Source organism: Haemorhous mexicanus, chromosome 5 (assembly GCF_027477595.1).
Source record: "Haemorhous mexicanus isolate bHaeMex1 chromosome 5, bHaeMex1.pri, whole genome shotgun sequence".
In the NCBI taxonomy this organism is placed as follows: Eukaryota; Metazoa; Chordata; class Aves; order Passeriformes; family Fringillidae; genus Haemorhous; species Haemorhous mexicanus.
The window spans coordinates 70,257,628-70,283,474 of record NC_082345.1 but is presented as its reverse complement, the minus strand read 5'-3'; the positions used below and the strand labels follow the sequence as shown (position 1 = coordinate 70,283,474).

The window sequence follows — 25,847 nt, the reverse complement described above, 5'->3', positions numbered from 1 at the left end:
CCATGTTGGCTGTAGAGATAAAAACCCAGGGACCCCACAGCCACGGAGGCTGGCTGCCTCCTGAGCAGGGTTCATGGGACTATCTAAAGAAGCTTGCCACTTCCTGTACAATATTCATTATTCAGAGAGAAGGATTCAGCCTGCAGGGTTGTTTAATCCAGCACTTTTTCTGAAGAGCTAAATATGCTTTACAAAAATTCATGATTGTGATATCATGTGCTAAGCTTCATTATCATGAAAAAGTAGAAGTGAACTGCCTCAGATGATTAAGATTTTAAATCACTTATTGTAAACGGCTTAAGGAAACTTTCAGACCTCCTGACTCCCAGCACTATGTAATGTCTACATGACCACAGATGCCAACACAGACAGCCAGGCACTGAGAGCTGGAGTGTGCAAAAATAGCTAGAAATCCCCAGGTTTGATTTGTAGCTGTGTAGCTGTGCCACTGATATGCTGTATTGACCATAGGTGAGCTGGTCGCTCATCATCTCTGTTATCCAACTGCTTAAAATAAGGGTAGTGATGCTCCTCTGCCTTTGTAAAATGCTTGTTTTAGATCAGTGGATCAATATCTCTGTATCACTCTAGGAATTATTACCATCCGTAATGATGATAAAAAAAATCCTCTTATCCTTATCACAGGAGCACCACATAGCAAATTATTCTGCTGTATTGCTAAGTGCAGATTTATATATCAGATACCAGAAAGAAGTCAGCTGGGTTAATAGCATGCACTGAAAAACCTGCTAATAACATGTAGAGAGAGGTGGATATACCATGAAAATTGTGAGAAAGCTCAAAATGCATTTTTCCACATCTTCTAAGCTCCTAATTGTATGATTTTTTAACAAAACATCACCAGGCACATGGGACAAGTGAACATTTCTGCAGACATTGATTACAAGGATTGTTTTTTCATTCTTTCTTTGCTTTAAGAGCAGGTTAGAAATGGAATAGCGAGATATACCATGGTGAGGCAATTTAATTTCTGAAAATCCATTCACAACTTTCAGATTTAAGGGTTTTCTGGATGAATTAGTGAAAGAAAATTAGTATTTGCATCACAATTAATTGCAAGGAAGGATAGGTGAGGGAATTTTATGCTGGGGTTTTCTTTCCTCTCGATATTTACTGCTCCTTTCTGAGCTAAAGTAGCATGAAGTGCCAGCTGTGGGAACACCCTAGATTAGGGGTTACTTTCTGAATTGTGTATCAGTAAGTGAAGGAAAGCAAGGACGTGGAAATGCTTTGTTTTCAATAGCTCTTCAGGAGCACATCCATGCCTTATGCCTTTTGCTGCAATGTGGTAACATTTTCATTTTTTCCAATCATTATGGCACATTTAATTTTGTTTTCCCTTGCTGAAACCCTTTTGCAGCTGGGAGGGAAGCAACACATCCAACTGACCAATGTCTCTGCTGGCCTTTGGCCAGTAGCTACATCTCAGATTTCCATTACTGCAGTTTTGCAGCAATCCCTCCCAAGAGGCAATTCTGAAATGAAATAATTTGCAAGAGGCTTTATTCCAACAAGAAGATCATCGAGGCACAGTTAGAGAACATGGTCTTTGGTACCCATTTAATTCTGGCTTTCTGTAAATTCCACTTACTGAAGTCTGTTCTTTGCAGGGTGGGTAATTGAATGTCCAATTAGAAATGCTTTGAGGGAACCATGAACTTCAGGAAATTTAAAATCCTCAACCTGTCATCCAGTCAGTAGTCAAATCAGTAGAGCTGAAGAGCTGAGACACAGTTTCAGGATGTGCCTCTTGTTACCTTCATGTGCCTGATATGCATAAACTGAAGAGCTTCTCTGTGGCTTTTTCAAATTCTTTTCTTTAGACTGAATTGTTGCACTTGGTCTCAGACCTGTCATTGTGTGTCTTAGGTAATACTTAACAACCAGATATCACTACGGTAAACAATTTGACGTACAATTTAGTTTGTAGATGAAATGTTTTTTAACCACCAAGACAGATTTTTGTGTGATGTCTTCATTAGAAGGCTGTTGTCCAGGATATTCCTTCCTTCAGACTGGGCTGTATTAGCAAAGGAGAGGAAAAGTCTACTTTGCACTCTCAGCTAGAAACATTTTAACCCAACTAGAGCTTATTTTTATCACACTTCAATTTCCATAGCTTTTTATTCAAGCCTTATCTTTTCCTTAAATAGAAGCTTTCATCTCAGAGGATCCCAACTACTCCTTGCAGGAGTACTTGGCAGCTTTTCACTTTTGTTTTCTTACAGAAATTGAAGAAAAACTTGTTTACAGTGTACTGGGAAGCTGTGGTGCAACCATTACAGCACCATCTGCACAGCCAGCGCTCGCAGCACTGCGCTTGCTTGGGTGGCTTTGAACATCTCTTGGGTCTCCTTCTGTGTCAAAACCCTGGTTTTAGACTTCCAAACAATGTCTCTGCATTTTGCATCTCCCTTTGGCTTCACTTTAAAACCTCTGGTAGACCATGGTGGTTTCACAAGGGAGGTTTCTTGTGTAGGTATGAACCTTACCTGCAGCTTCCATAGGTAAAAATGTTCTCCTTCACTTGCAGCTCACAGGAGTTGATGTTGTGTTAGGCTGGGCAAGAACTCCTGATTGAATGTTTCTCAACACTTCTAGAAAAACCTGAGATGAGAAGAATCACATGAAGCAGGAGCTGAAATGGGGCAGAGCTGAGCTTTTTTAAATATTTCAAATATTCAGTCACTCAAGCAGCAAGCCCTAGGTTTGGGATGGCTGGGATCAAGGAGGAGGCCTATCACATTTGACTGCTTTTTCAGAATTCTCATTCAGTTTGTGGTGGGAGAGGGGTAAGGAGTAACCCTGTGAGTTTAGATGTTCTCTCAGCTAATGTGGAAGATTTGATAAGATTTCTCCCATGCCAGGGCTGGGTGCCTTACTCCAGTTCTTCCTGCAGAAGGAAATTACTTCCAGCAGCCTTTCCCCAGTCACTCATTTATCTGCTGTAGGGGATGAGAAGGCAGCCTTGGAGAAGCAGCTAAAATTCTTAGATCTTCTCTCTCCCTCCCCTTTTCCTTCTGTCAGTGATTCCTGACATTTTGAAACCAGAGCTGATAAATAAGTGTGAGGTGTCTTGTAGGCTGGCTGTTTTTACAAAACAATCTATTTTTTGGTGTAGCTAGGTAGCTGGTTATATAAACTGAAGTCATTTCAAGCCATTAGCTATAGAAACATCCCCCTCTCCATATTTTCCCTCCCAGAGCAGCTCCAGTAAGAAGGGAATAATTGAATATCAGGATTTGGTGAGGTAGAACAGAAATAGTTTGCTCATAGCTGTGGGTCAGGGAGACCTCGTTCCGTGGCATGCCAATCAATGCCACGTTTCAGAGGATGAGGTAAGAGGCCATGGAAATCTTTCTTGTTTCCTTGCACCACAAGGCATGAAATCTGATTAGTCTTGTCCTCTTCTAATTGTGATTTACAGTCCTAAAGCTGGCAGTGTGTTCCCAAAAGAACACCTGCACCCGTGTGACACAGTGAGAGAGAGTGCTGGAAAGGCTTTTCCCAACCCTTCAGAAACATAAAGAAATGAAATCCAGTGTCCTTGGACACCAACTTCTGATTATATTCTAGGAGCTAAACCATCCTCCTCCAGTGCATATGTGCCCCACAGAGGAAAATCAAGGTCCTGCCATTGACCATGGCAGGAAATACAAGCAAATCAGAACAGCTTTTTCTGAACACCTAAAATGTAAATGCAAAGTGATTGAGTTAAATAGACCAAATCCTATGACACAGGCTAAGCTCCCATCCAGTGTGGCAGTCTGGTCATGAAGGAAAGGAGTCCGTAGTTCACACATAATAAAATAGATTTGATCCCATATTCCACGCACAATAAAATATATATGCACACATAATAAATATACAAGTGTTGTGTGTGAGTGTCCAGGCTTGGTAGCTGAAAAATAACACTTGAATGTGAATACATGTAGCAATGTCTGGAAGGATGGTTCAATTAACAAATGTTTAATTGGGGCACTTGATGGCAACCTCTGAAAGTCTGGGTTTTCAAATAATTCAGAAATACCATTGTCTACTGAATTTTTGCCATGTTATTGAGGTAAATTGGAGATTTACTGCGGAAATGGCCACTGTCTATTGGTGGGAAATGGCCTGCTGAATGGAGATAACAAGGGGACTTAACCTTGTAGCCTCTGGCTGGCAAACCCTAATTAAAATGCAGCCCCATCCTCTCTGTGGAATGCTGCTTCCAAATGCTCATATTCAAGCTGCATAACCTCATTCATCAGGCATTCCCCTTGCCCAAAGAACAAGTTTCTTTCAAATTGGTACAGAGATCTGCTACAAAGGTCTTTTTGCTCCATGACAAAGGCAACGAGACCCATGCAAATGATTTTGGGCTGAGGAGTGAGGAGGAAGGCTTTGCAGTGGTGCTGGGCACTGAAAGCACCCAACAGCTGAGCCCTGTGGTTAAAGAGAGAGAAAGCTCCAGGGAGGGAAGGGGCAGTCTGCTTTATCTTGAGAGGAATGTAGCCTTATTTCTCTGCTGATTCACATTTCTTTTGAGACCTGCTAATTGCAACATCTCTCAGTAAGTTACTTACAGCAGAACTGCTGGGGAGAAATTGTGATAAATGCATAAACTGTGTCTTACTGATTTTTGCTGGCATTTTACATGCTTCTCATTCATTTGAAACCTCCATTCAGTAATTGTCACTATAGTACACACTCCTGGATAGTGAGAACCAAAGAAGTGAATGAAGCAGTTTCTTGACCATTATCAACAATATTATTCAAGGCTCTGCATGGGGTTCCTTGCCTGCCCTGCAGTATGTCTCTATTTGTGCTCATCCCCCACTGAATTTGCAAGACAAGAAATGAATAATGCTAATAACAGAAATGGTATTAAGAGAGATTACTTTGAGACTGATGGTAAATTTGGACCTCTTTAATTTTAGTGCACAGCAGCAATATGGAATCTAGGAGAAGTACTGTAGATTATTTACCCTCCTACTGCACATTTTGTCTAGATTGCTGTACAGAAAGCTGGTTTGTTACATCATATTCTTTGACAGAAATATGTTGCTGAACAAGACTAGCATAGCATTATGTAGTGTGGCTCAAGAGTAGTGAGACATCATCAGCTGTTTTGTTACCTAAGAAATACAGAAAGTCACAATGCTGTGGTGAAGTTTGGGTAAAAGAATTTTGATTTCTGATTTTATGATGCTCATCTATCAGTCAGAGCTACGTAAGCCAGCTTAGGTTCTTTTGAATCAAGGGCCTTTACATTAAAGAGAAAAAAAAAATACCGCATGATGCAAAAATGCATTGACTTTATTTTCATGACTAGATGTAGTGCTTTTGGGTAATGATCAGGCATTGCTTTCTCTTACTGTTGTTTGATTAAAATGTGAATACAGTCTTGACTTGATAATCTTACCAGGTACACACAGAGCTAAAAAGAAAAGGTATTCTATGCCTCAAATTGATTTGCATAAACCAAACAATCTGTTGCTTGCTGGATTGCAAAATGGTTTATTTTGCCCATTGGCCACAGGGGCAACAATATTGTATTTTTGATGCCAGAATGTAGCTTTCATGCATTAGCTCTAAAATGACAATATGCTTTAGCCTCTCAGTGCTTAGATCTGCTTCATTTGGAAATCTTTTAAGTAGTAATAATAATAATGTTTTGAGGAAATTGAGTGGAACACTAAATTATTCTCTGAAACCTAAGTTCAAACTGTGCAAGGCTAAGGGAGCTGAAAATCAATGCACTTTTAAAGTCATTAGAGATCACAAGTGAAATAAGTCTGTGTTGCTTTAGCTAAGCTTTTAGTGTGCCATGGTATTATTACAAAATCAGCCTGAATCTGCATTAATTTCACAGTCTTTTTCTTTAAGATGCCCAAGGGTGCATGAAGAATAAAATGTAAATCTCAGGAGGCAATGTTTTTATTAGCCAAAAGGGCAGTGAGTCATGCACTGAAAACGTTGACCTGCACCATGCCCAGTGTAGGTATGGCTGACAATAGTGAAAGGGTGGAAAAATAGCCCAGGCATTAGTCTACTGGCTTTTCATTATGATTTTAAAGGATGAAGAGGGAAAAAAAAAAAAAAAAGAATTATTTTTTCAGTTATTCATGCACATAGCTTCAGAATTGTTCAAGCTGGCAGTTGCTTTCATGGACCAAAGAATTACACTTGTCCCTTGAACTCAGAGAAACAAATACCATAAGGATTCTTATTTTTAAAATGTTATTTTCTTAAATGTTGAGATTCCACCTACGTTACTGAATTTTGTCTGAGTCTTTTCACAAATAGTCACAGGATACACAGTGGTGTTTTTCTCATTCTTATTTGTATGATACTTCTTGGTGCATCACAGTAATTTGTGATGTTATGGACCCCTTTATTAAATTCTCAGTTCAGCTGTCAGTGACGCCGACATTTATTCACTATCCACAGTTTACCTACACAAAAGCCAGAGCAAGCAATTGTTAATGCATGGTCTGAATAGATTTAACTATGCAATCCAAAGGCTACATAAAAGCCTTATTTATTTCAAACCCTGTGGCTAAAGAACAAAAACAGTAACAAAACAGAACAAACAAACAAATAAAAAAAGAAAAGAAAAACAAAACAAAGCAAACAAAAAAATTAAATAAAAACCCTTCTTGTCACCCATCTCCACCTAATTTTTTTTCTTTCATTTATGGTCAGATTAGCAAGTCAGCACTGTCAATAAATAAACTAGAGAAGTTGTTTATTTTTATGTACTACTGAGAACAGTGTCGTCTTGTGGCCGTTCTCGTAGACTGTGTTGGTTTAACAAGCGTCCAACCCTTTTGTCTTGTTGTTTTTTGTCTTTCCTGCTCCCTGTCCCCTTGTTCCCACAGGCTGTGCGTTTGTCACATTTTCTACAAGGGCAATGGCACAGAATGCAATCAAAGCCATGCACCAGTCTCAGACCATGGAGGTACAGTACTGTATCATTTGCCCTTTCTTTGTTTTCTTTGTGCAAATGATTGCGAATGGTAAAGCCATGCTCTCCTGGATCAGATCAGACACATGACAATCACAGATTTAAATTTTTTACCAGCTCGCTCTACCTGTCTTTGTGAAGCTTTATTTTTCTCAATCACCTGAAAGAGCACAATGAGGCTGCTGTGTGGTATCCAAACACAGCTCTCAATCCTGTTTTCAGTGGCATTCAGCAGAAAATAAAAATGCTGTGAATACCACTCCTCAGTTGTACTCAGAGTATCTCTGATGAGTAAATTACCTCTAGTTTTAACACACGTTCCCCCTAAGAAAAATCTTAGCTTCTTTTAAATAGATTTCTAATGTTGTGGTTTGCACTGCTCTGAGAAAAAGCTCAAGAGATTTAACATGGCCACACTGAGTTACTAGTGCATGTGTTTTTCTGCAAATAGAATCTGTTTTTAAGTTAATATTATTTTGCCTTCTTCATGTAGCCAATAAAAATGCTAATGATGACAGAGCATATTGGAGTGTGGCACTTCCTGCAGAGCAACATCGTGGCTGGCCCCTCACAAGCAGCACTCTTCATTCCCTTCCAAACTGCCTCTATGGCCTCGTATTTTATCATGATGAGCAGCTCAAAACTTTAAACCGGTTCACTCAATGTGACTTCAGCTGCTGGCTAATGATCTGGTCATTGGAGTGGTTATTGAATGCCACAGCTTGTCTGGCAATCTCAAAACTTTTTTCAGTCTGTGATTTTTGTCATGGTCTTTCAGAATTTTGCACAAAAAACCGCACAAGTATGAAATCTTTACTTACTCTGGATCTTCTAGCTTATCATTGGAGAGTGCATGTTATACTGTATTATGTATACTGTATCTTCATGTAGTGATGATTTTTCTCAGAGGTGGCATTGATGTTATGTGCACTTGTTTCTTTTTTTTTTTTTTTTTTTTTTTTTATTTCTTTTTCCACCAGGACCTTTCAATTTTTATTTTTTTTTCTCTCAGTGATTTTCCTTTGCAATGCTCTAGTCTCCCAAAGCATGCTGGGTGCTAAACAATCATTATTGCGTCATGTCGTTGAGCTGCTTTGTGTAACGAGCCAAGGGGGGACACCAGGGGTGGGAGGGTGGACAGAGGACAAGGAGGAGGAGAAGATAAAATTCAAGTCAGTGCATGAAAATGTCACTAACTGTTTCCTGTATAGTACAAGTAATGATATCAGCATTGCAAAGCTGTTGTCTTTCCAAACATCACGTTTGAATTTGGTTGAGCTTCTTTTATAATCAATGTGTTTTCTTTTCAGTGCAATGCATTTTTAGACCCTGGGTATACAGTTTTAGTTGAGATTCTGCCAATGAGATGAGAACAAATGAAATTATCTTTACTAGAAAGCTGCTGTTATACAGTCTATGCAGTCTGATAGTATATTGCAAAAAAACTGCCACTTTGAGTCTCTGCAATAATACCTGTAGTAATTTGTCTGCCGTGCACTGCTCCATTAATTCAGATCTATATGTTTTGCTGGGTTTGTTTCCAAGTAAAAAGGAAATGTTTATTGGTAATAGTGTGTTTTACCTATATTTTCCATGTGTATTAATGCATTTTTCTGTCTAGCAAAATGAATTTTACACAGCTCTACTTCCGAAGACGGTAAAATAAAGACATAACACCTCCCAGACAAATTCTCCCACTCCTCTGTTGTATGCAGCACTCCAAAAGGGGCTGCATTTTGGCAGGATACTCTTAATGAGATTTGCTCTGTAGAATAGTTACTCTTGGATCAAAATCCTTCTCAACACCTTTAGAGACATCATCAATGAGATCCCCAAATTGATGAGGCAATTCCAAATATTTTGCCCTTTGAACTTCTGGGTCTTTGCATCAGTTGAGCTTAGGCTGAGTCCCTTCTTGGAAAGAAGCTTTGCACTCTCCCTCCCCATGGAGGAGGGACTCAACCTGACAACAAAAAAATATGAAAGCAGCACCAGCTGTTGGGAAGAAAATGGCACTGAATGGCATGGAAATATGAAGCCATTGAATGAGGAAGGGAGATGCACCTTGTGTTTGTGCTGGAAGCTTCCCCTCAAGCTAGGAAATAGAAGTGCATAAAACAAGAATCACCCCGTAGGCAAAAAAAAAAAAAATCTCACTTTAGCCCATACTCTTCTAGTGAAAAGTTAAATTGGGTTGACTAGTGTTATATGTCAAACCTCAGCCTGAAACAGTCATCTTGGACACTGGTTTCATGTTTTTTTGCAAATTAAAGTGGTCTTATGGGAAGATATGTAGTACACAATTGCATTTAAACACAATTACTACAGATTTTTTCCCTTTTTTTTTATTATTTTCAGTTCTTTAGCATGCATCATTGACCAAGATGAATTTTCAAAGAGGGATAAGAAGGAACAATGGGGTTGTTAACTCCAGATAAACACGTCTTATAGAATAATGCATTCTCTTACTGCTCTTTCCACCTGTCTTACTGACCTGGTTAAATCAACTGATTTTTAAAATATAATTGCTGCTCTAAAGTGTTTGCTCTTCTATTTCTTTTCTGTGGAGTTTTTTGTTTGTTTGTTTGTTTAAGTCATTCAAATGCAGCACCAGTAGAAGACAGTAATTTGTTATCATGGAGTAAATTTGATACAACAATAACAACCCTTTTCTCATATGGAGCCACTTGCTAGATATAATCTCAGTCTTCAGAACGTTTGCTTTTTCAAAAATGATGAAGTGATGAAATAGAGAGCAGACAGTGAAAAAATGAATTATAGATTCATAAATTGCAGAGATATTGTTTTTATACAATTTACTGACATTTAAGCATTCATAAATATGTCAGATGTAGTGTTAAATGCTGAACTACCAAACTGAAAACCTAAATAACTATATAATATTTCTTCCTTTGATACTCATTTCTATTTCTTTGGAAATATACTTGATTGTCCTGTACATCCAGGCAGAAGGCAGTAGGTTCCAGTTGTTCTTAGCCCAGTGTTACCAATAATGTTACTTGTATAAGATAGAAACGGATTGCTTTTTTTTTTATTAGCAAAACCAGAAAAATCTCTCTCACATCCTCTACCCCCTGGCTCCTTTTTCTTTCTTCTTTTTTCCTAAACGATCTTATTTTTAATATTAGTATAAAAATCACTAGAGAGAGGTAATTGTGTAACAAGCCGACTCCTTCATAATCTTTATTTGATTGCTGGAGTGTTATGGATCTCCTTTCTGCCTCACTGAAACACTAAAAGACATTTTTACAATGAAACACACAGGAAAAGAATTGGAGGTGGAATAATAAACCACAAGCAATGATTTTCTAAGATAATTCTAAAGGAACAGTGTTGATGGGGCATATTATTATTATTATTATTATTATTGTTATTATTGTTATTATTATTATTGCAGTTTACTTCATCATTTTATCTGATGATTGGGAATATTTTTATCACTTGTCCTGGTGTGAGGTTTTTCAGAGAAAAGGTACATGGCTGCTTTTTGCAATTAATTGAGGACAGGAACTTTTCTGAAGATGTTCACAGTGATGTTGTTAGAGCAGCCATGGAAAGAGTAGGTGAAGTAGAACCCTGCTCTGCATCCCACACTATACACTTTGGCTCAAGCACTGCTGTGTTTCTTGGACTTGAGTCACTTATCACTCCTGCCATTGTGTTCACATTGAAGTTAGATAAGAAATTAGTATAACAAAGCATGGCAAGGGAAGTTATTCATTGGATGCTGTGAAGTTGAAAAGCAGTATGAAATGGATTGACAGTTTTAATGACTCATAAAATGCTTGAATTAATTTGAAGAACTGAATCATTGCAGTATATAGCTTGCTTTCTTGATCGGAAAAAAAATTAAGACTTGAAAGGGTAAAATATGAAACGTTTCTTAGCAGGGAAAAAAACAGAGAGAAATCAACAGAGACATCTTTCATAATCACATCTCCTTGTCTCAGTGTCTTTGCCCAGGAATGCCCAATTCGAAGTCCAAGGGAAATTCCAGTTTACCTCAAAAGTCCATTTGGTCTGTGACCTCCAACTTCTTCCTAAGGGTCCCTCAGCTGTGGGTGAGGAATAGGCTGCAGACCAGACTTCTAGCTTTTTCTTACAGCTTCCCTATTTCCTAAAGCATCTTACAGCCTTGCCATACCATATAACAAGAGGCTGATAGAAGCAATAGAAGAAGTGGTGTCAATCAGGAATGGGCTGCTATCACCAGAACTAGTCCCTTTTGGTCTGCATCCTGCCCTTTGTTCACATCTCAAGGGTGCTTGGTACAAAGCGTGCCCGGGAGCGGACCGCAGGTGGGTGAATTGATCCTTGCTGTGATCAGGGCCAGTGCCTCGCTGATGTAAATGGCTGCTGAGGTAAATCTGCTGCTCCCAGTCTCTTTAGGGTGCACACACCAGCTGCACTGAGCCTGATGGCACAGCCAGACCGTGGTGGCAGGGTTGGCTGTGTGGTCCCTGGCAGCACGGAGGTTGGACACCTCTCCCTTTGGCGCTGCCTCGAAAACAGACTGCAGACAAAGCATCACGTCCATCTCATCAGCTGTGAAGCTTAATTAAAGAGGACTGGTACACTTTGCTGTCTCTGGCAGCAATTTTGATAGCTGGAAGGAAAAGAGAGCCTGAGGAAAGGTGCTTTATAAAAAGAGCTGGGGAATCAATAATTTCTCCATAACCTCTTTTTGTAAGAACCTGAAGACCTTAGTCCTTGCAGTCCTACACGTGCCAGTCACAAAGAGAGGGTGAACAATCTGGTTGTGCCAGTGCCAGTGGCCCTACAGGACATGGCTTAGCTCACGAGGTGAGGGTGACCCAGTGTGATTTAACCCTTCTGTCTTTCCTGATCTGTCCAACCACAGGGCTGCTCTTCGCCAATCGTGGTGAAGTTTGCTGACACCCAAAAGGACAAGGAGCAGCGGCGTTTGCAGCAGCAGTTGGCTCAGCAGATGCAACAGCTCAATACTGCCACTTGGGGAAACCTCACAGGTCTTGGAGGACTCACACCACAATATCTAGCTGTAAGTTCACTTCAGAGGTGGTGGCTGTATTATGCTCTATTTATTTTAGGACCATGGTAAACGAATTCAAAAACTCCCTGCAGTAAATTGCTAAATTGTCCAGGATACACAGTGTGTCTTCTTCTGTGTTTATCTGCAAAACAAAGCATAGATTCATAGAAAGGTATGGGTTGGAAAGGACCTTAAAGATCACCTAGTTTCAACCCCTCCACTGTAAATAAAATTTTATTCCACTAATTTTGTTGGGGGTTTTGAATGCTAGAGCCTACTTTTTGTAGCTGTAATGAAATTTAAGTTCTTCCTTAAGGGAGGACAGATAGGCAGCTGAACACTGTACAGGCCATATCCATATGGTGCAGGCTCTAAACTAGAATGTTGTGGTTCAATCATCAAATTTCCACATTTTCATATGGAAATGGCTTTTGCTTTAATGCATGGTCCTGTCGATGCTAAACATGTATGGTTCATATCCCCTTATACAGAAAGTGAATGTGGCCAGGAAAAGCCATAAATTTAAAATGGCCTTTTCCTTAGTCCATTTGTAAGATGAGAAACAGGTGGTAGCTGCTGTCCCTGCTGAAAAATCTGAACTCCACAGCCACATGTCTTTGGTCCTGGACGGCCAAGAGAGGTTCCCCTTCATCATAGCTGAGAAGGAGCCTCTGCCTTTCGTGGCTTTGGAGTTGGGAGGTCTGGTTGAGGAGCTTTTGGATTACTTGGGGGTTCCTCATGGTTCCAAGACAAATATAGCTTCACGAAGTACAAGGCCAAGTACAAGGTCCTGACCCTGGATCAGGGCAATCCCAAGCACAAAAGCATGGATCAAGCACAGCCCTGAGGAGAACTTGGAAGTGTTGGTGGATGAGAAGCTTTACACAACCTGTCAATGTGCACTTCCAGCTCAGAAAGCCAAACATGTCCTGGGCTGCATCCCCAGCACTGTGGGCAGCAGATGAAGGCAAAGGGTTCTGTCCCTCTGCTCTGCTCTGGTGAGACCTCACCTGCAGTGCTGCATCCTGCTCTGGGGTCCCCAGTACAGGAAAGGTACAGACCTGTGGGAGCAATTCCAGAGGCCATAAAGATGATCAGAGGGTTGGAGCACTTCTGCTATGGAGAGAGGGCTGGAAGAGTCAGGGCTGTTCAGCCTGGAGGAGAAGCCTCTGGGACCCTTGAGTTTTCCATACCTGAAGGGGGCCTCCAACAAAGCTAGAAAGGGCCTTTTCACAGGGGCATTTAGTAATGGGACAAGGGGTAATGATTTTAAAATGGGAGAGGGCAGGTTTAGATAAGACACTCAGAATAAATTGTTTCCTGTGAGGGTGGTGAGAGAGTGGCACAGGTTATCCAGAGAAGCTGAGGCTGCCCCAACCCTGTTGGGGTTCAAGGCCAAGCTGGATGGGCCTCTCAGCAACCTGATCTAGTGGAAGGTGTCCCTGCCTGTGACAGGGCAGTTGGAAGTGGAGGAACTTTAAGGTCTCTTCCAAACCAAACAATTCTATGATTCTATTAAATGAATGTGCTCATATATATCTATTGCATATGTATAAATACATCATTTGTGTGCATACAATGTTTTGATATAGTGATATAAACAGCAATTTACCCAGCAATTAAAAATATATATTAGTGCTGAGGTTGCTAATTAATGCTGAGATAGGCTAAATTGCTATATAGACAAATACCAGTCTAATGAATATCTGTGTGCTTGATTCATAAAGATAATAGAGAAAAAACTGAATTCACAGGGGTGGGGAAGAATGGACCATGATTGACATAGATGAGTTATGGTAACTACTAGACTACAGAGGGTTGTAATTAGTCACACTGTGTTGGTTTAAATAGATTTAACACCTGGTTGTTAAAAAGAATAAATTGATTAATTGTTTTAAAGCAGCCATGTTATTGAGTTTCCCTTGTGTCTCTGTGTTTCTTAATAGAGATTAGACATTAATATGGATTTACAGCATTGACTCTAGGGATGTTCATTCCAACAGCAGACAGAAGCAAGAGACTATATAAATGTAAAGGAAAGCAGAAATATTCCAAATGTGAAATGATAGCTCATTTTAGTTTTACCTTCATTTGTTCCATTACTGTCAGATAGATTGCTGTGTTGTGTTGTTCATTTGCAGCTCCTGCAGCAAGCAACTTCCTCCAGTAACTTGGGTGCCTTCAGCGGCATTCAGCAAATGGCCGGTGAGTTAAAAACCCTTTCATTTTGCTCCTGCTATGTTTTGTGTTCTTAAGCTATTGAATTCTGTACCTCTAATAATCACATTGTCAGGGGGTGGGGGGCGTGTTGTGTATTAAATGTGGCAGATGTATTGGCAGGGGACAGCTCACGGTTCAGCGTCAATAGAAACACTTTCACCCCTCTTTCAGAACTGAAATTAAACCCGGTGCTCCCAGGTTGTGCAAACAGTTTGTCTTGCATTAGTCACCTGCCATTTGGCCAAAGTAACCAATTGTAAATTGCAGGAGAGCTCTTAGTCCCTGCAGCCGTATCCTGCCCTATGAAAAGTGTCAGGAAAGCAACAGCAGGATTACATTCTAATTTCCAGTGAGATTTCTGTGTCCTGAAAAATCAAATTAATGGCAGCCCTCAAACATTTTAATAATATGTGGTGAGGAAAAATGTTCTGACCTTTTTAATGAAACCCAAGATTACAGGCCTACCTTCAGTATGAATTTTCAGGCTCCTTTTATAATCACAGAAAATTAACTGGGTGCCTTTTTGACTTTGGAACCCTAGTTGGCAAAATTACACAACAGAGATTTTATGTAAAAGCATAATCTTCAGTCTGGAAGAAAAAAATAAAGAAAGAAAAGGGAAAAAAAATAATCAAAGTGTGAGCGGATTTGAAAGCCAGCTAGTTGGAGGGTTTCTTAGTAATGAGCTGTGTGCCAGTAGTAACTGATGTGTAGTGATTAGCAAAAGGTCATTCCCACTGTGTGACCTACCATGCTGATATCCTAACTTAACATGATGCTAGAGAAGGCAGCATGTGCAGTAAATCAGAGCACAGATGCACATTATGCCTGCCGTGAGGAACAGTTAAAAAGCTTTTTTTTTTTTTTCTTGTTACAGGGGAAAAAAAAATAGAAAGAATCACAAAACCCCTAAATTGCTACATTAGTTTATTTTAATCATGAGCCCGCTGAATCAATGAAATACAACATTACGCTTGCTTCATCATCACAAAACAAGGGCTAAAATATTCAGAAGCCTTTATGAGCACCATTTCTCATTCTTTTTTTAATCCTGGTCTTTTGCTGCTTCTGGTTCTGCTTTGAAGGAAGCCTGAAATACTTTAACAAGTATATATATACCACACTGTATAGCTATACCCCACAGGTATTCTTTGCTCAATCGTTATATTATGCCATTATTGCAGTGACATCAGAGAATAATGTGAACCTGCTGTCTGACAATATAAATTGGCCTACAGATGACAATATCTCTGAATTATTCTCTCTTCCTCAGACCTGCTGGCAGTGCTTGCTGGTTCTATTATGTTACTCTTGCAATCTAGCCTTTTTTCCATCAAAATAATGTGTCTTAATATGATAAACAGAACAGAGCAGTTCAGCAACAGTCTTATACTTGGGAATTTTGGAAGTGGTTTTGAGCTCAAAGATTGTGTTTTAATGTTTTCATATTTGGTTAGGTCTACAAAAATGAAAGAATTGGGACACTGAGGAAAAATAATGTGATATCCATTGCATTATGTGCACCTTAGAAGTTTTTGTTGCCTGATTCTCACTGTTAGTGTAGATTCAGCTTTGTTTTCAAGAACTGTTGAAACTAAGGATTTTAGTCAAGTATTTCCAGGATGGGTTTTCAATCCAGGATGTGATTTATTCTCTGAAAATCATATGGTCTTGAGACTGAAGAAATTCATCTTAAGAAATCGCAGTGGCACATCATTGTTACTCGAGGGATATGCTTTTTTCAACTGCAAATTAGATTGCTAATGCACTTATCTATGGGATAATTTGATGACTGACTGCCTCTCTTGGAAAAAATTGTATTTTATATCTTATATTCATGTTATCAAAACAGCTCAAAGTTTACTCCTTTTCTCCAAAACATGTGGCTTGTAAATCTTTATGTTCAAGGTAAAATTAATGATACAAAATTGTTCTCCAAGCTGCATCTCTACATGAAAATGCCAAAGACTAAGCACTATTTCATTGTTAGAACTGAGAGTTCATGTCCTCTCCTTGGAAATCAGGCAGTACCATGTCTTGCAGTGCATCTGGTATTAACAATTTGTATATTATGTTTCGTGAAAGGAATAGAAAGTATTCCTGTGTCTGCAGCAAGAGCTTGCATTACCAGCTGAAGCTATCTTTGAACATTTGTGAAGGCCTAGAGTTCTTTAACTTAAGCTGTACAGGTTCATTTCACAAAAAAGAATCTAATATGTAATTCCATATTGCATGTAGTTTGCCTATTAATATAACATTTCAAAGTGAGGAATAAAATCCAGACACAATTGAGTGAGGTGCTAAAGAAGATCCATCACTGCAGCTTTCAAGTTCTTTGAACTTTGTGTTTGAGGGGTGCAACTTTTATCCTTGAAGTCGATGGGTGTGCTTACCACGTAATTCAGACACTAAAACTTTGATCAAAAGCCACATGAGCCATTGAAATTCCACCCTTACTTCCATGTCAGGGCTCTAACATCTCTTTTGTGCTTAAATCTTGATGAAGTCATGCTTTGCTACATTAGGACTTCTATATAGCTACCCCCTTGAACAAAATTAGGGCCCTTTGGATCTGCAAGTTTAATTGTGCTGCTAAAGCTTGTGTTTTCTCTGCACTGAACAGAAGTGGTACAGCACACACCCCACTGCAAATGTGAAGAGTTATTTGCTATGCTCAGTATATTATTTCTTAAATCAAAGCAATTTTCTTTGCTAGCAGAGCAAAGCCACTGCTCTTCAGTGTGCAGTTTTAAATTCCCTTCCCCTAATACCATACCTCAGACTGGTTAAAGTAGTCCTCACATTGCAAAAGCAGTGATTCTTTGATTTTGGTGAAGGGAGTGGGATTTTTAGGTGTTTGTGATTTAAGAGTATTGGAGTTTGCTTGTCTGTTTGTGGATTTGTTTGTTTGTTTGTAAGCTGGGAATAGAGTCCAAAGAAAAATGGGGATTTTTCTCTAGAAGTCTCTAACATGCAGATATTGATCACTCAGCACCAGGTCTAAAAGTGAACACTGTACTTGCTGTAGCAGCCAACTGACCCTGCTGTACATTCAGCATTGTGTGAAGTTCAAGCAAATGACAAAACTGGTTTAACGAAAATTTGAGACCCTGAAATTTGAGAGACAAAAAGCTGTAGCTTGCCATTTAGCTTTCCAAGGTTCCATGCCTAATTCTGCAGTTTAGTTTTATCTCAATTCTATAGAAAAATGAGATTTTCATGAAATCATTCTACTTCATGAGTCAAGCCAAAGAAAACAATGTAATACTTTGAGACTGGTAATAAAGTTGGGAGAGCTGGCAGTGCTGGTGCCTTTGGTATTACAGTAATCCCCTGGTCTTGATTTCAGGCACTAATTCTACCTTGCCAAAGTCTGCTTCATTGTCCTGTGTAAAACATGCAAGGGCATGCATCCTTATGAGTGTGTATTTCAGAGTGAGCACTTCCTCACTTTTCCTCCCCTCCTCTGATATCTTCTAATCCTAATGCTAATTTAAAGGCAGTGTTTTCTCTCATGTTTTTCCTCTCATGTGTTTCCTCTCCAGCCTCAGTGTCTAGCCTGCACTCTGTCTTTGGGAAGGGCTAATAATATAAATTAATTACATGATGTGGTTTGATTGTCTTACTTTAAAAGACAATGTAAGCTACATTAAACACTAGCAACCTTTCAAGCAAGCAAAAATTCTTCCTTCAAATACATACAAATTGCATGGGAAGCTTAGTTCAAAGGAGATTGATGTTGCTTGACTGTTTGAATTGAATTTGGCTGGCCCTGGAGCAGGTCCTAAAAGCTGCAGTTATTTAAACCAGCCTACCTGTTTAAGAGCTTGGGAATTACAGTACAGATAGTATAAGAGGAAGTTTAGTATTGCTAGGGTGATTGTAGAAAATATTTCAATGTTTTCAATATTTAAACAATATACAGTCTAGGAAGATTTTCTATAATCTATTAATGTAAAATGTTTTGGCAGGAACAAATATTGGTTCATACAGCAATATTTTTGGATGTGTGACCATTCAAGACATAAAAAAATGTACAGTATTCATAAAAATACAAGAGGTTTCTCTAAATTTCATTGAATAGACAGTGTATTTTGCTTTCTGAAGTTATACAGCAGGAGAAACCATGGATTTTTCTTTTTTCTTTCAGGTCCCTAAGCCCTCTGCAGCTGGGACTTTTTATATATTTCCAATGTATATATTTTTTCCAGCGCTGTCCAAGTTCTCTCACAGTTTGGTTGCTTTCACATTTTGGGTTGAACCTCTGGCCCTTTCTGAGCCCTGCTCTATCCATTCCACCCTTCTTCCACTACCCAAGCCAGATTTCCTCCTGTTGCAGAGTCTGTAGGAGCAGATGGGTGAGAGAAATTCTGTGAGGTTCTGCTTTCTGAATATTTTCCTCTAATTGTTGGATTGGCTCAGTGGATCTGGAGGGACCAGTTGGAAGCCAGGACCATCTGCACAGAAGCTCTATACTTTTGCATTGGCCAAAGGATCCTTTATATCCTCTGACTCCTCCATGGCTTCATTCCAGCAAAGCCATACAGAAGGAGGATTTCTCCTGCTATGACCTCTTTAGGGATATCATATTAAAAGTAAAGGTCACTGAGAAACTGTTTCCAGCTCAAGGGAGATAGCTGTTTCTTAAAGATAACTACCAGTTTTCAAAATGTTGACCTCAGGGACCAAAAACATTCAGCTTTTGTAACACTAATTCCACTGAAAGTGCTAGTTATTTTAACACATAAAATTAGCTTTTTTTCTTCTTCTTCCTCTTTTAACTAATAAATTAAACAACTCTGTTTAGCATTTTTGGAGAGGCAGAGTTTGCAGCAAGTGAGCCTGTTCACAATCCACACGTTGCTCCTTCTCAGAGGAGAAGGAGAGGCACCTTGAGAGCAAAAAGCAGTGCTCAGCAGTTAGGAGATGTGCTTATTCAGGTGGTAAAAGTGCACGATATGCCAGGTGGGACAGGGCTTGGAGCACCCTGGTCTAGTGAAAGACATCCCTTGAAAGGTGGGTTTTGGGCTTGGAGCAACCTGGACTGATGCAAAGTGGTCCTGCCCATAGCAGGGAGGGTGGAACTAGATGGTCTTTATGGTCTCTTCCAACCCAAATGTTCTGTGAGTCAATGGTTCTATGATCCTCTTTTAGGATCAGATTATTTCATTACCCACTCTCTCTTCTTTGACTATAGCAATAGCCTGAGTGAGTGACTTTTTTCTGGACAAAGTTAGATCAGGTGAATCGTTCCCACTAGGACTGAAGAAGTTTTAATGGACAAAACCACCCTTCTTGCCAGAATGTGCTCAGAGCATGTATAACCTGAAAATGGGCTGAAATCACACATAAGTCAACGAATGGCTCAAAGGGTGTTGGAATTAGGTGATCTTTAAGGTCCCTTCCAACTCAAACCACTCAATAATTCAGTGAACCTGCAGTCAGATTTAAGCACGTGCTCTTAAAATACAGGGCAGAATCAATTGTGGACTTAAAAGTTGTTTTAAGGGCTTTGCTCACTCAAACAGTAACTGGTCAGGCTACCTCAAGCATTTTTCAGATAAGCAGCTTTTCTAAAAGTAGCCACAGAATATATATGGTTCTATGGAGGTGGCACTTAGATCTCCTGTCTGTTTTAATTCTTAGAATATTGCTGGAATAGCCTCACCCTCCACACCTTTATACACATTTTACCATCATCATCTAAAATGGCTGATGTCAGTGTTAGCAAATAGTTGCTTTTTAGCCTGGAGTTGATAAATTTTACCTTAATCCACATTTTTTAAGCTGCAGCCAGGATTTAATTCAGGTGGAATAAATCCTAATAATTGAGAAGGATAAAATTTCCAAAGCAAAGGAAGTCAAGTCAGTGGGAGCTGCTTATGAGCGATCAGATTTGGTTCTGATAATCACCACTGACTTTGAAACTCTCCATGCATATTGTGCCACTCAATGTAGCTGGTGCCTTCCTTTTTTTGGAATTTGTGCAGTAAGCAAATCTCAGCTATTTTCTAATGTGATTTTATTATGGTTTTAGAAACCCACGAGCTGATGAGGCCTAAGAAGTCTTGAGGAACGGCTTGTGACTCCGTTCCCTCTACAAATACCCAATAATTTCACATTTACAGTTATCACAGGAGAAAAGCTGCAGTGACTGAAACGAGGCAAATTACTTCATTGTATGAAAGTTTGTGTCAGAGGCAGCACAAGAAGTTGTAAAATGTAAATCTCGTGCTCTCAAATTTCCCCGTGTTTTCACAGAACTGCATCTGTGACTGTGCAGCACTACAAAAATTTCCTGTGAATGTGCTAATAGGCCTTATGAGAATGTTCTATCACCATCCATCTGTCACTTTTTAACAGGCCTGATTGGCAAGCACTTGTAACAACTGACATCTGTTCTCGCTTATTGATATGTAGATTTATGGTAATTGCTGTGAACAATAAGACACAAAATTACCTAAGGTGAACATTAAATTAAATTTTCATGCCCCTATCCTTATAAATAATTTTTTAAAAATCTTAAGTTTCAAGCAAGGCATACTGTGCATCTGTTTTGTACATAATTTAATTGTTTTTTTAATCTGCCAAATAACAAAATGAAAGTTGAATTTCTTTGCGATCTTGAATATTTGCCAAGCTGATAGCACATTGGTAAATACATGTTATTAAAAATGGAATCAAACTGTATTGTGAATCTGGGTTTTTTAATCATTTCCCTTTAATTCCCAACATTGTCTCCATCATGAAGATCAAGAGTTATTCCTTACCCAGAAGGGGTTTTTTTTTCCTCTACAGGAAGATATTCATTTTTCATGTGCAGCTCTGCCTATGAGGCTGTTCCTCAGTGTTAAGCAATTTGCATTTCTTCAGAGAGAGGTGCATTTGCTGAGTGAGCAGCTCTTTCAAATAAAATCCATCTACTCATTTGCTGTCCAGCTCTGTTGCGGGATTTGGGACTGTTTTGAAAAAAACTGTAGGATGTGAAATGTGTGAAAAGTGTGTGTGAAAGGGGAGAGAATGAGAGAGCAGATTCATCCCACAGAACTGCAGAACTGTACCTTAACTGAGGTTCAGTTGAACCAAAAATCTCCATTTGAAAGCAAAGTGCTTTTGGGGTCTGGGACTTGAGAGCATTTGGTTTCCCTCCTCCAAATTTGTCCAAGCAAATGGGATGTTGGCACTCCTGACAAGCTGATGGGAGAAACCAATAAAGAGGGAGCAGAGATGGTAAAATGCCTGAGGAATGTGAAACAGTGATGACAGGACTTCTTTTTCAGATGTTTGAGCAGACAGAGGATCCTAAAGAAGATGCATATTAAGTGATAAAACTGTTGACAAATGGGCTCTAGAGCTTGCTGGGTGACAGTGTGTGCCATGAGCCCTTGCTGACACTCACATCTGGGTGCTCAGTTCAGTGGGGGTCTTTGCTGTCCTTCTCTTACTCAGGTGTGACAACAGCCAGCAGGTTTTTCTCTTGCAGACACCCAGGCTGACACCCTGTAACACCTGCAGGTTGTTTTGGCCAGTGTCTTACAGTCACTGCTACAGTAAAACAAATTGGGTGAGGAGACAACTTCATCACCACCAAGCTCTTGTTCATTCATCTTCTTTGGGCTTTGAAACTCATTTGCCAAATTGATAGGTTCCCCCTGTGCTTATTAAAAAAAAAAAAAATTTTTTTTTGTGGAATGAGGTAATGATGGTATTTGTTTTGCATCCACAGAGGTACAAGGGTGATTCATGAGTGCAGAGAGAGCAGTTGTTTGCTGAGCTGCCTGTCGACCTGGTCTGGCCTAGGCTGTCCTCTGGAATCATTCTGTGTTCATCACAATTATTTAATCCTACCATATATACCATTTAAAAGTCCAAAGGAACCCTCACACAGAAGAAATACAAGCTGGTTATGACTGATCCTTTTGATGAATAACTAAACAGTGGGTGAAATAAAGCCATTCCTCTGGAGGAGAGTAACCTACTGCTTCCCCAAATCCTTGGTACAGGATGGCATGAAAATACAGCCTCAGTGAAGATCAGCAATGTTTGCTGGATATTCTTTGCTGAATTACTTATTCTCCTTAGGAAATAGGAAGGTAAATTATGATTAAGGACCAATATTAGTCCAGGATGAAAATGAATTCCATATCTCATTTTGAGGGTTACTGACTGCTTTGTTTGCAAAGATTTGGGTCCCAGTCTTTTCCATCCCCAAAATCTTGTTTGAAATAGTCTGCAGTCTTATTATCAATGCAAGATAATTCTTTGATGGGAAAAAAAATACTTACACCCAAGGTGAGCCAGTAAGTCAGATGAGTAATTTTAAAAAATAAAAACCATATTGTTTGCATACATGTGAAAATAGTTTGAATTAGTAATGTTTGAGAAAAGCCTTATCTTTTAAGATGGTCTTTAGCCTCCAAAAGAAACCTTAAAGAGGTTTGGTCGTGTAATTTCTCCAAGTGTCTTGTTCCAGTTCCAGACTGTGAATTGGTGTATCTTGGATCAACTAAAATCTTAACTCCCACCATTGCAACTGCATCACATTTTCAGAAACACCAACACCTGAACTGAATTTGGGCATTGACTGAGACACCCACATCAGAACTTCAGTCCAATTAGGTGCTCACCTGAGGCCTGACCTGCCTGTTGGAACATGTTGTATTTAAATTTGGGGCTTTATTCAGAAATAGATGTTTATATACAGGTTCCTTTCACAGTCCCTAATGCTGTGACAGTGAGAATTCATCTTTATGGAGATTATTGATTGTACTAACCTGAGTCTGCAATACTTGTGTTTGAAAGTAGCATCACTCTCCATTATTGCAGGAGTTCTGAACTCCTAGAAAGTACCTCTCCTTCATTGCATTTTTTTCTTCTCAAACATACTTCCCAAGTATTGTATTTAAACCCTCTTTGTTTTCATTTTCTCTGAGTTGTTGTTAAGCTCCTCTGTTTGAAATACAAATTGTGCAGGGAGAAATAATATCTCTTGTAGGCAAACTAACATTCAGAAAAAATCAGACAGGTTTCTAGGCATTCAAACTGGGAAACATGGGAAACAAATTTTATTCATCCCAATTATATGACCCTGTCCTGAAAGTGTTTTAAATGCTAGTTATCTTCTTTATATTCCCCATTGTGTCAGGAAATAATATTGTGCCTGGCGTCACACAGAGTTTAAATGACTTTTAATTCTACACTTCCCTTAGAAGAGGCACAAACCAGGTTTAATTTTCCTCAAGTATAGGCTGGTGTCTTTGGTGCATTCTCTCAACTCCAAGGTAGAGAGATGAGAAATATTCCTCAGGAGCTCTAAGATGTGGTTTGAGATGAGAGATGTTTTGGGAATGAAAAGAATCGAGTTTATTGGCAAGGTACACCCCAAGCTCCATGACCATGGAAAACAGCACTTTTTGATGATTATGATGATGATGACAATGATGATTGCCTGTTTTAATTAACCCTCTCGCTTCTCCACATAGGCATGAACGCTTTACAATTACAGAATTTGGCAACTTTAGCAGCCGCAGCAGCCGCCGCCCAGACCTCAGCTACCACCACCAATGCAAACCCTCTCTCCACAACGACTGGTGCTCTGGGAGCCCTCACAAGTCCTGGTAAGAGCACAGTGCCTGCTTCCAACACACAAACATGGCAGTGGAGGGCCAGGTGGTAGTTAAAATGCTGGTTCCATGTTGTGTCATGAGTTCCGTGCTCATGTAAATCGTGAAGAACCTTTAACAGCTGAATACATCTTTGTTGCTGTTATTTCCAAGCAAATAGCTGCTTTTTCAAGCGGTCCAATGTGGGCATGTTTGCCTTTCCAGGTTCATTTCAGGGGCCATTAAAGCCTAACAGACCCACCTTAAAAAATTCTGCTTGAAAATTACAATTGCATGGGAAACTCAAGATAAAATTAACTTTTCACAAAAAATTCAGAACATGACCAAATCCTTCCCATCCAAAGGAAAATCAGCTGAGGTTGTTCTTTTTAATCCCCAAGATACTGATCTTTGATTCCCACCACATGCAAGTATTGCCTTTACCCCTCATGAATTTTTATGAAGTCCTTTTTTTTTTTTTTCCTTTCTCTTGCTGGATCTCAGTTGAGCTTTCTTCTTTACTTTCTGACTACACAGTTACAGAAGTGATAGCAGATGCACAAGGAATGCACAGCCAGATTCTGACTTCATTATGGGGGCAAAAGGGACAGGATAAGAGGTGGAAATGCATCCATGACCACCATGTGGATTTCCAGACATGCATGTCTGATGTCTCCAAAGCCCTAGAGAGAAACTGGGGCAAATTCAGGAATGGGTAACACTTCAGAATCTCCAGAATCCACAGAGAGAAATGTTGATTCCATGTAGTTACTCTGGGTTTACAGTGATGTAGCTGAGTAGAGAATTCGGCCACTTATTGTTACATAAAGGCTGCAGGGTGTAATTATTTGCATCATGAAGTGTGTTTATTGCTGTTCTAAAAAACATTCATATTATTTTAGACACCACTAAAGAACATTTGTGTTTAATCTTGTTTAAGTGTGTATTTATCCCCCATGAAAAAGTAATTCATGGCAGGCTGAGCTCATCAGTAAGGAAAACAGTCTTCACTGCACAATAAAACTGGGACTGAGCATGGTGTTGGGTCTTAGTGCTGGCCAGGGCTCCCATTATATTACAGTTTTATTGTTTGGGACAGAGGTTAAGTTTAAAGAAGCTTGGCTAGTACTAAGTTTGTGTAGGATTTTCCTGTTTCTGGCATGAGCCTCATCTTGACCTAAAAATAATATTCATTAGCAATATCTCTGAGAAGCAATATCTCAGATTGAGTGAAAATAACTTTGGCTTGCTGATGTGTTTTTTTTAAACCTGATCAATGTCTTCCCTCTGTCCTGGAGCTGGGACTTAGCACTCTGGAAAAGGCTCCTCCCAGTGTCAGTGTTTCCATGTTACACCTGTCTAAATGCCACCCATTTATAGAAGCAGAAATGTTGCATTTCATGCACGCTCTGTGATATCTCTGCAGTTTAGCTGATAAATGTCTGAGCAGCCTTGACCTCCCAAGACACACACAACAGATCTTGACCCACACTGGCAAGAGCTCCCAGGGCAACTCAATGACTGCACTGTGGTGCAGAGGGGCTGGAAATTAACTCCCTTTTTCTTTGCTGCTCTGCAGCACAGTGGCACCAGAATGTTCTTGTTGTGCACCTTTTTTTGCCATGTACACACAGAACTTGGATTCAACTGTAAGGGCCACATTTCTCTCATCCTCTCTCCAACACAGTCTTCTTATCCAGCCTGTCTGACTTGCTGTTCCCTTTTAACCTGATCTTGAGGCTCCTTGAGTACCTGGGAGGTTGTTTTATCTCATGTCCAGGTCTGCAGAGGCCCATGGTAGACAGGTGCTTCCACTGGGCTGGGCAGATACATCTTTGGGGTAACTGGAGCTTCCCATTGCTCAGGGTGGTGTTGGAGAGCAGATACCAAGGGTTTTCCCAAAGAGGTTAATGATTTTGGCTAGCACATTGAACTTGTGTTATTTTAAAACAATTCTGGGTATTAAGCCTTTCAAATAGTGTCTTCAGAATGCCAGTTGCCTTTGAAAGTCTTATAGATG

The 25,847-nt window shown here is 39.7% G+C and overlaps 1 protein-coding gene across 10 annotated transcripts in view; it reads left to right on the top strand.

Moving 5' to 3' along the window:
* Positions 1-25,847, top strand: part of CELF2 (CUGBP Elav-like family member 2) — a 547,081-nt gene that overhangs the window by 481,448 nt on the left and 39,786 nt on the right. For 9 of the 10 annotated variants that reach the window (XM_059847526.1, XM_059847525.1, XM_059847520.1 and 6 more), the window contains 4 exons: positions 6,888-6,967; positions 11,856-12,014; positions 14,147-14,210; positions 23,708-23,842. In XM_059847526.1, coding sequence (XP_059703509.1) covers positions 6,888-6,967; positions 11,856-12,014; positions 14,147-14,210; positions 23,708-23,842 — 438 coding nt within the window. The remainder of the gene's footprint in view (positions 1-6,887; positions 6,968-11,855; positions 12,015-14,146; positions 14,211-23,707; positions 23,843-25,847) is intronic. The other variant, XM_059847529.1, reaches the window with a different exon arrangement.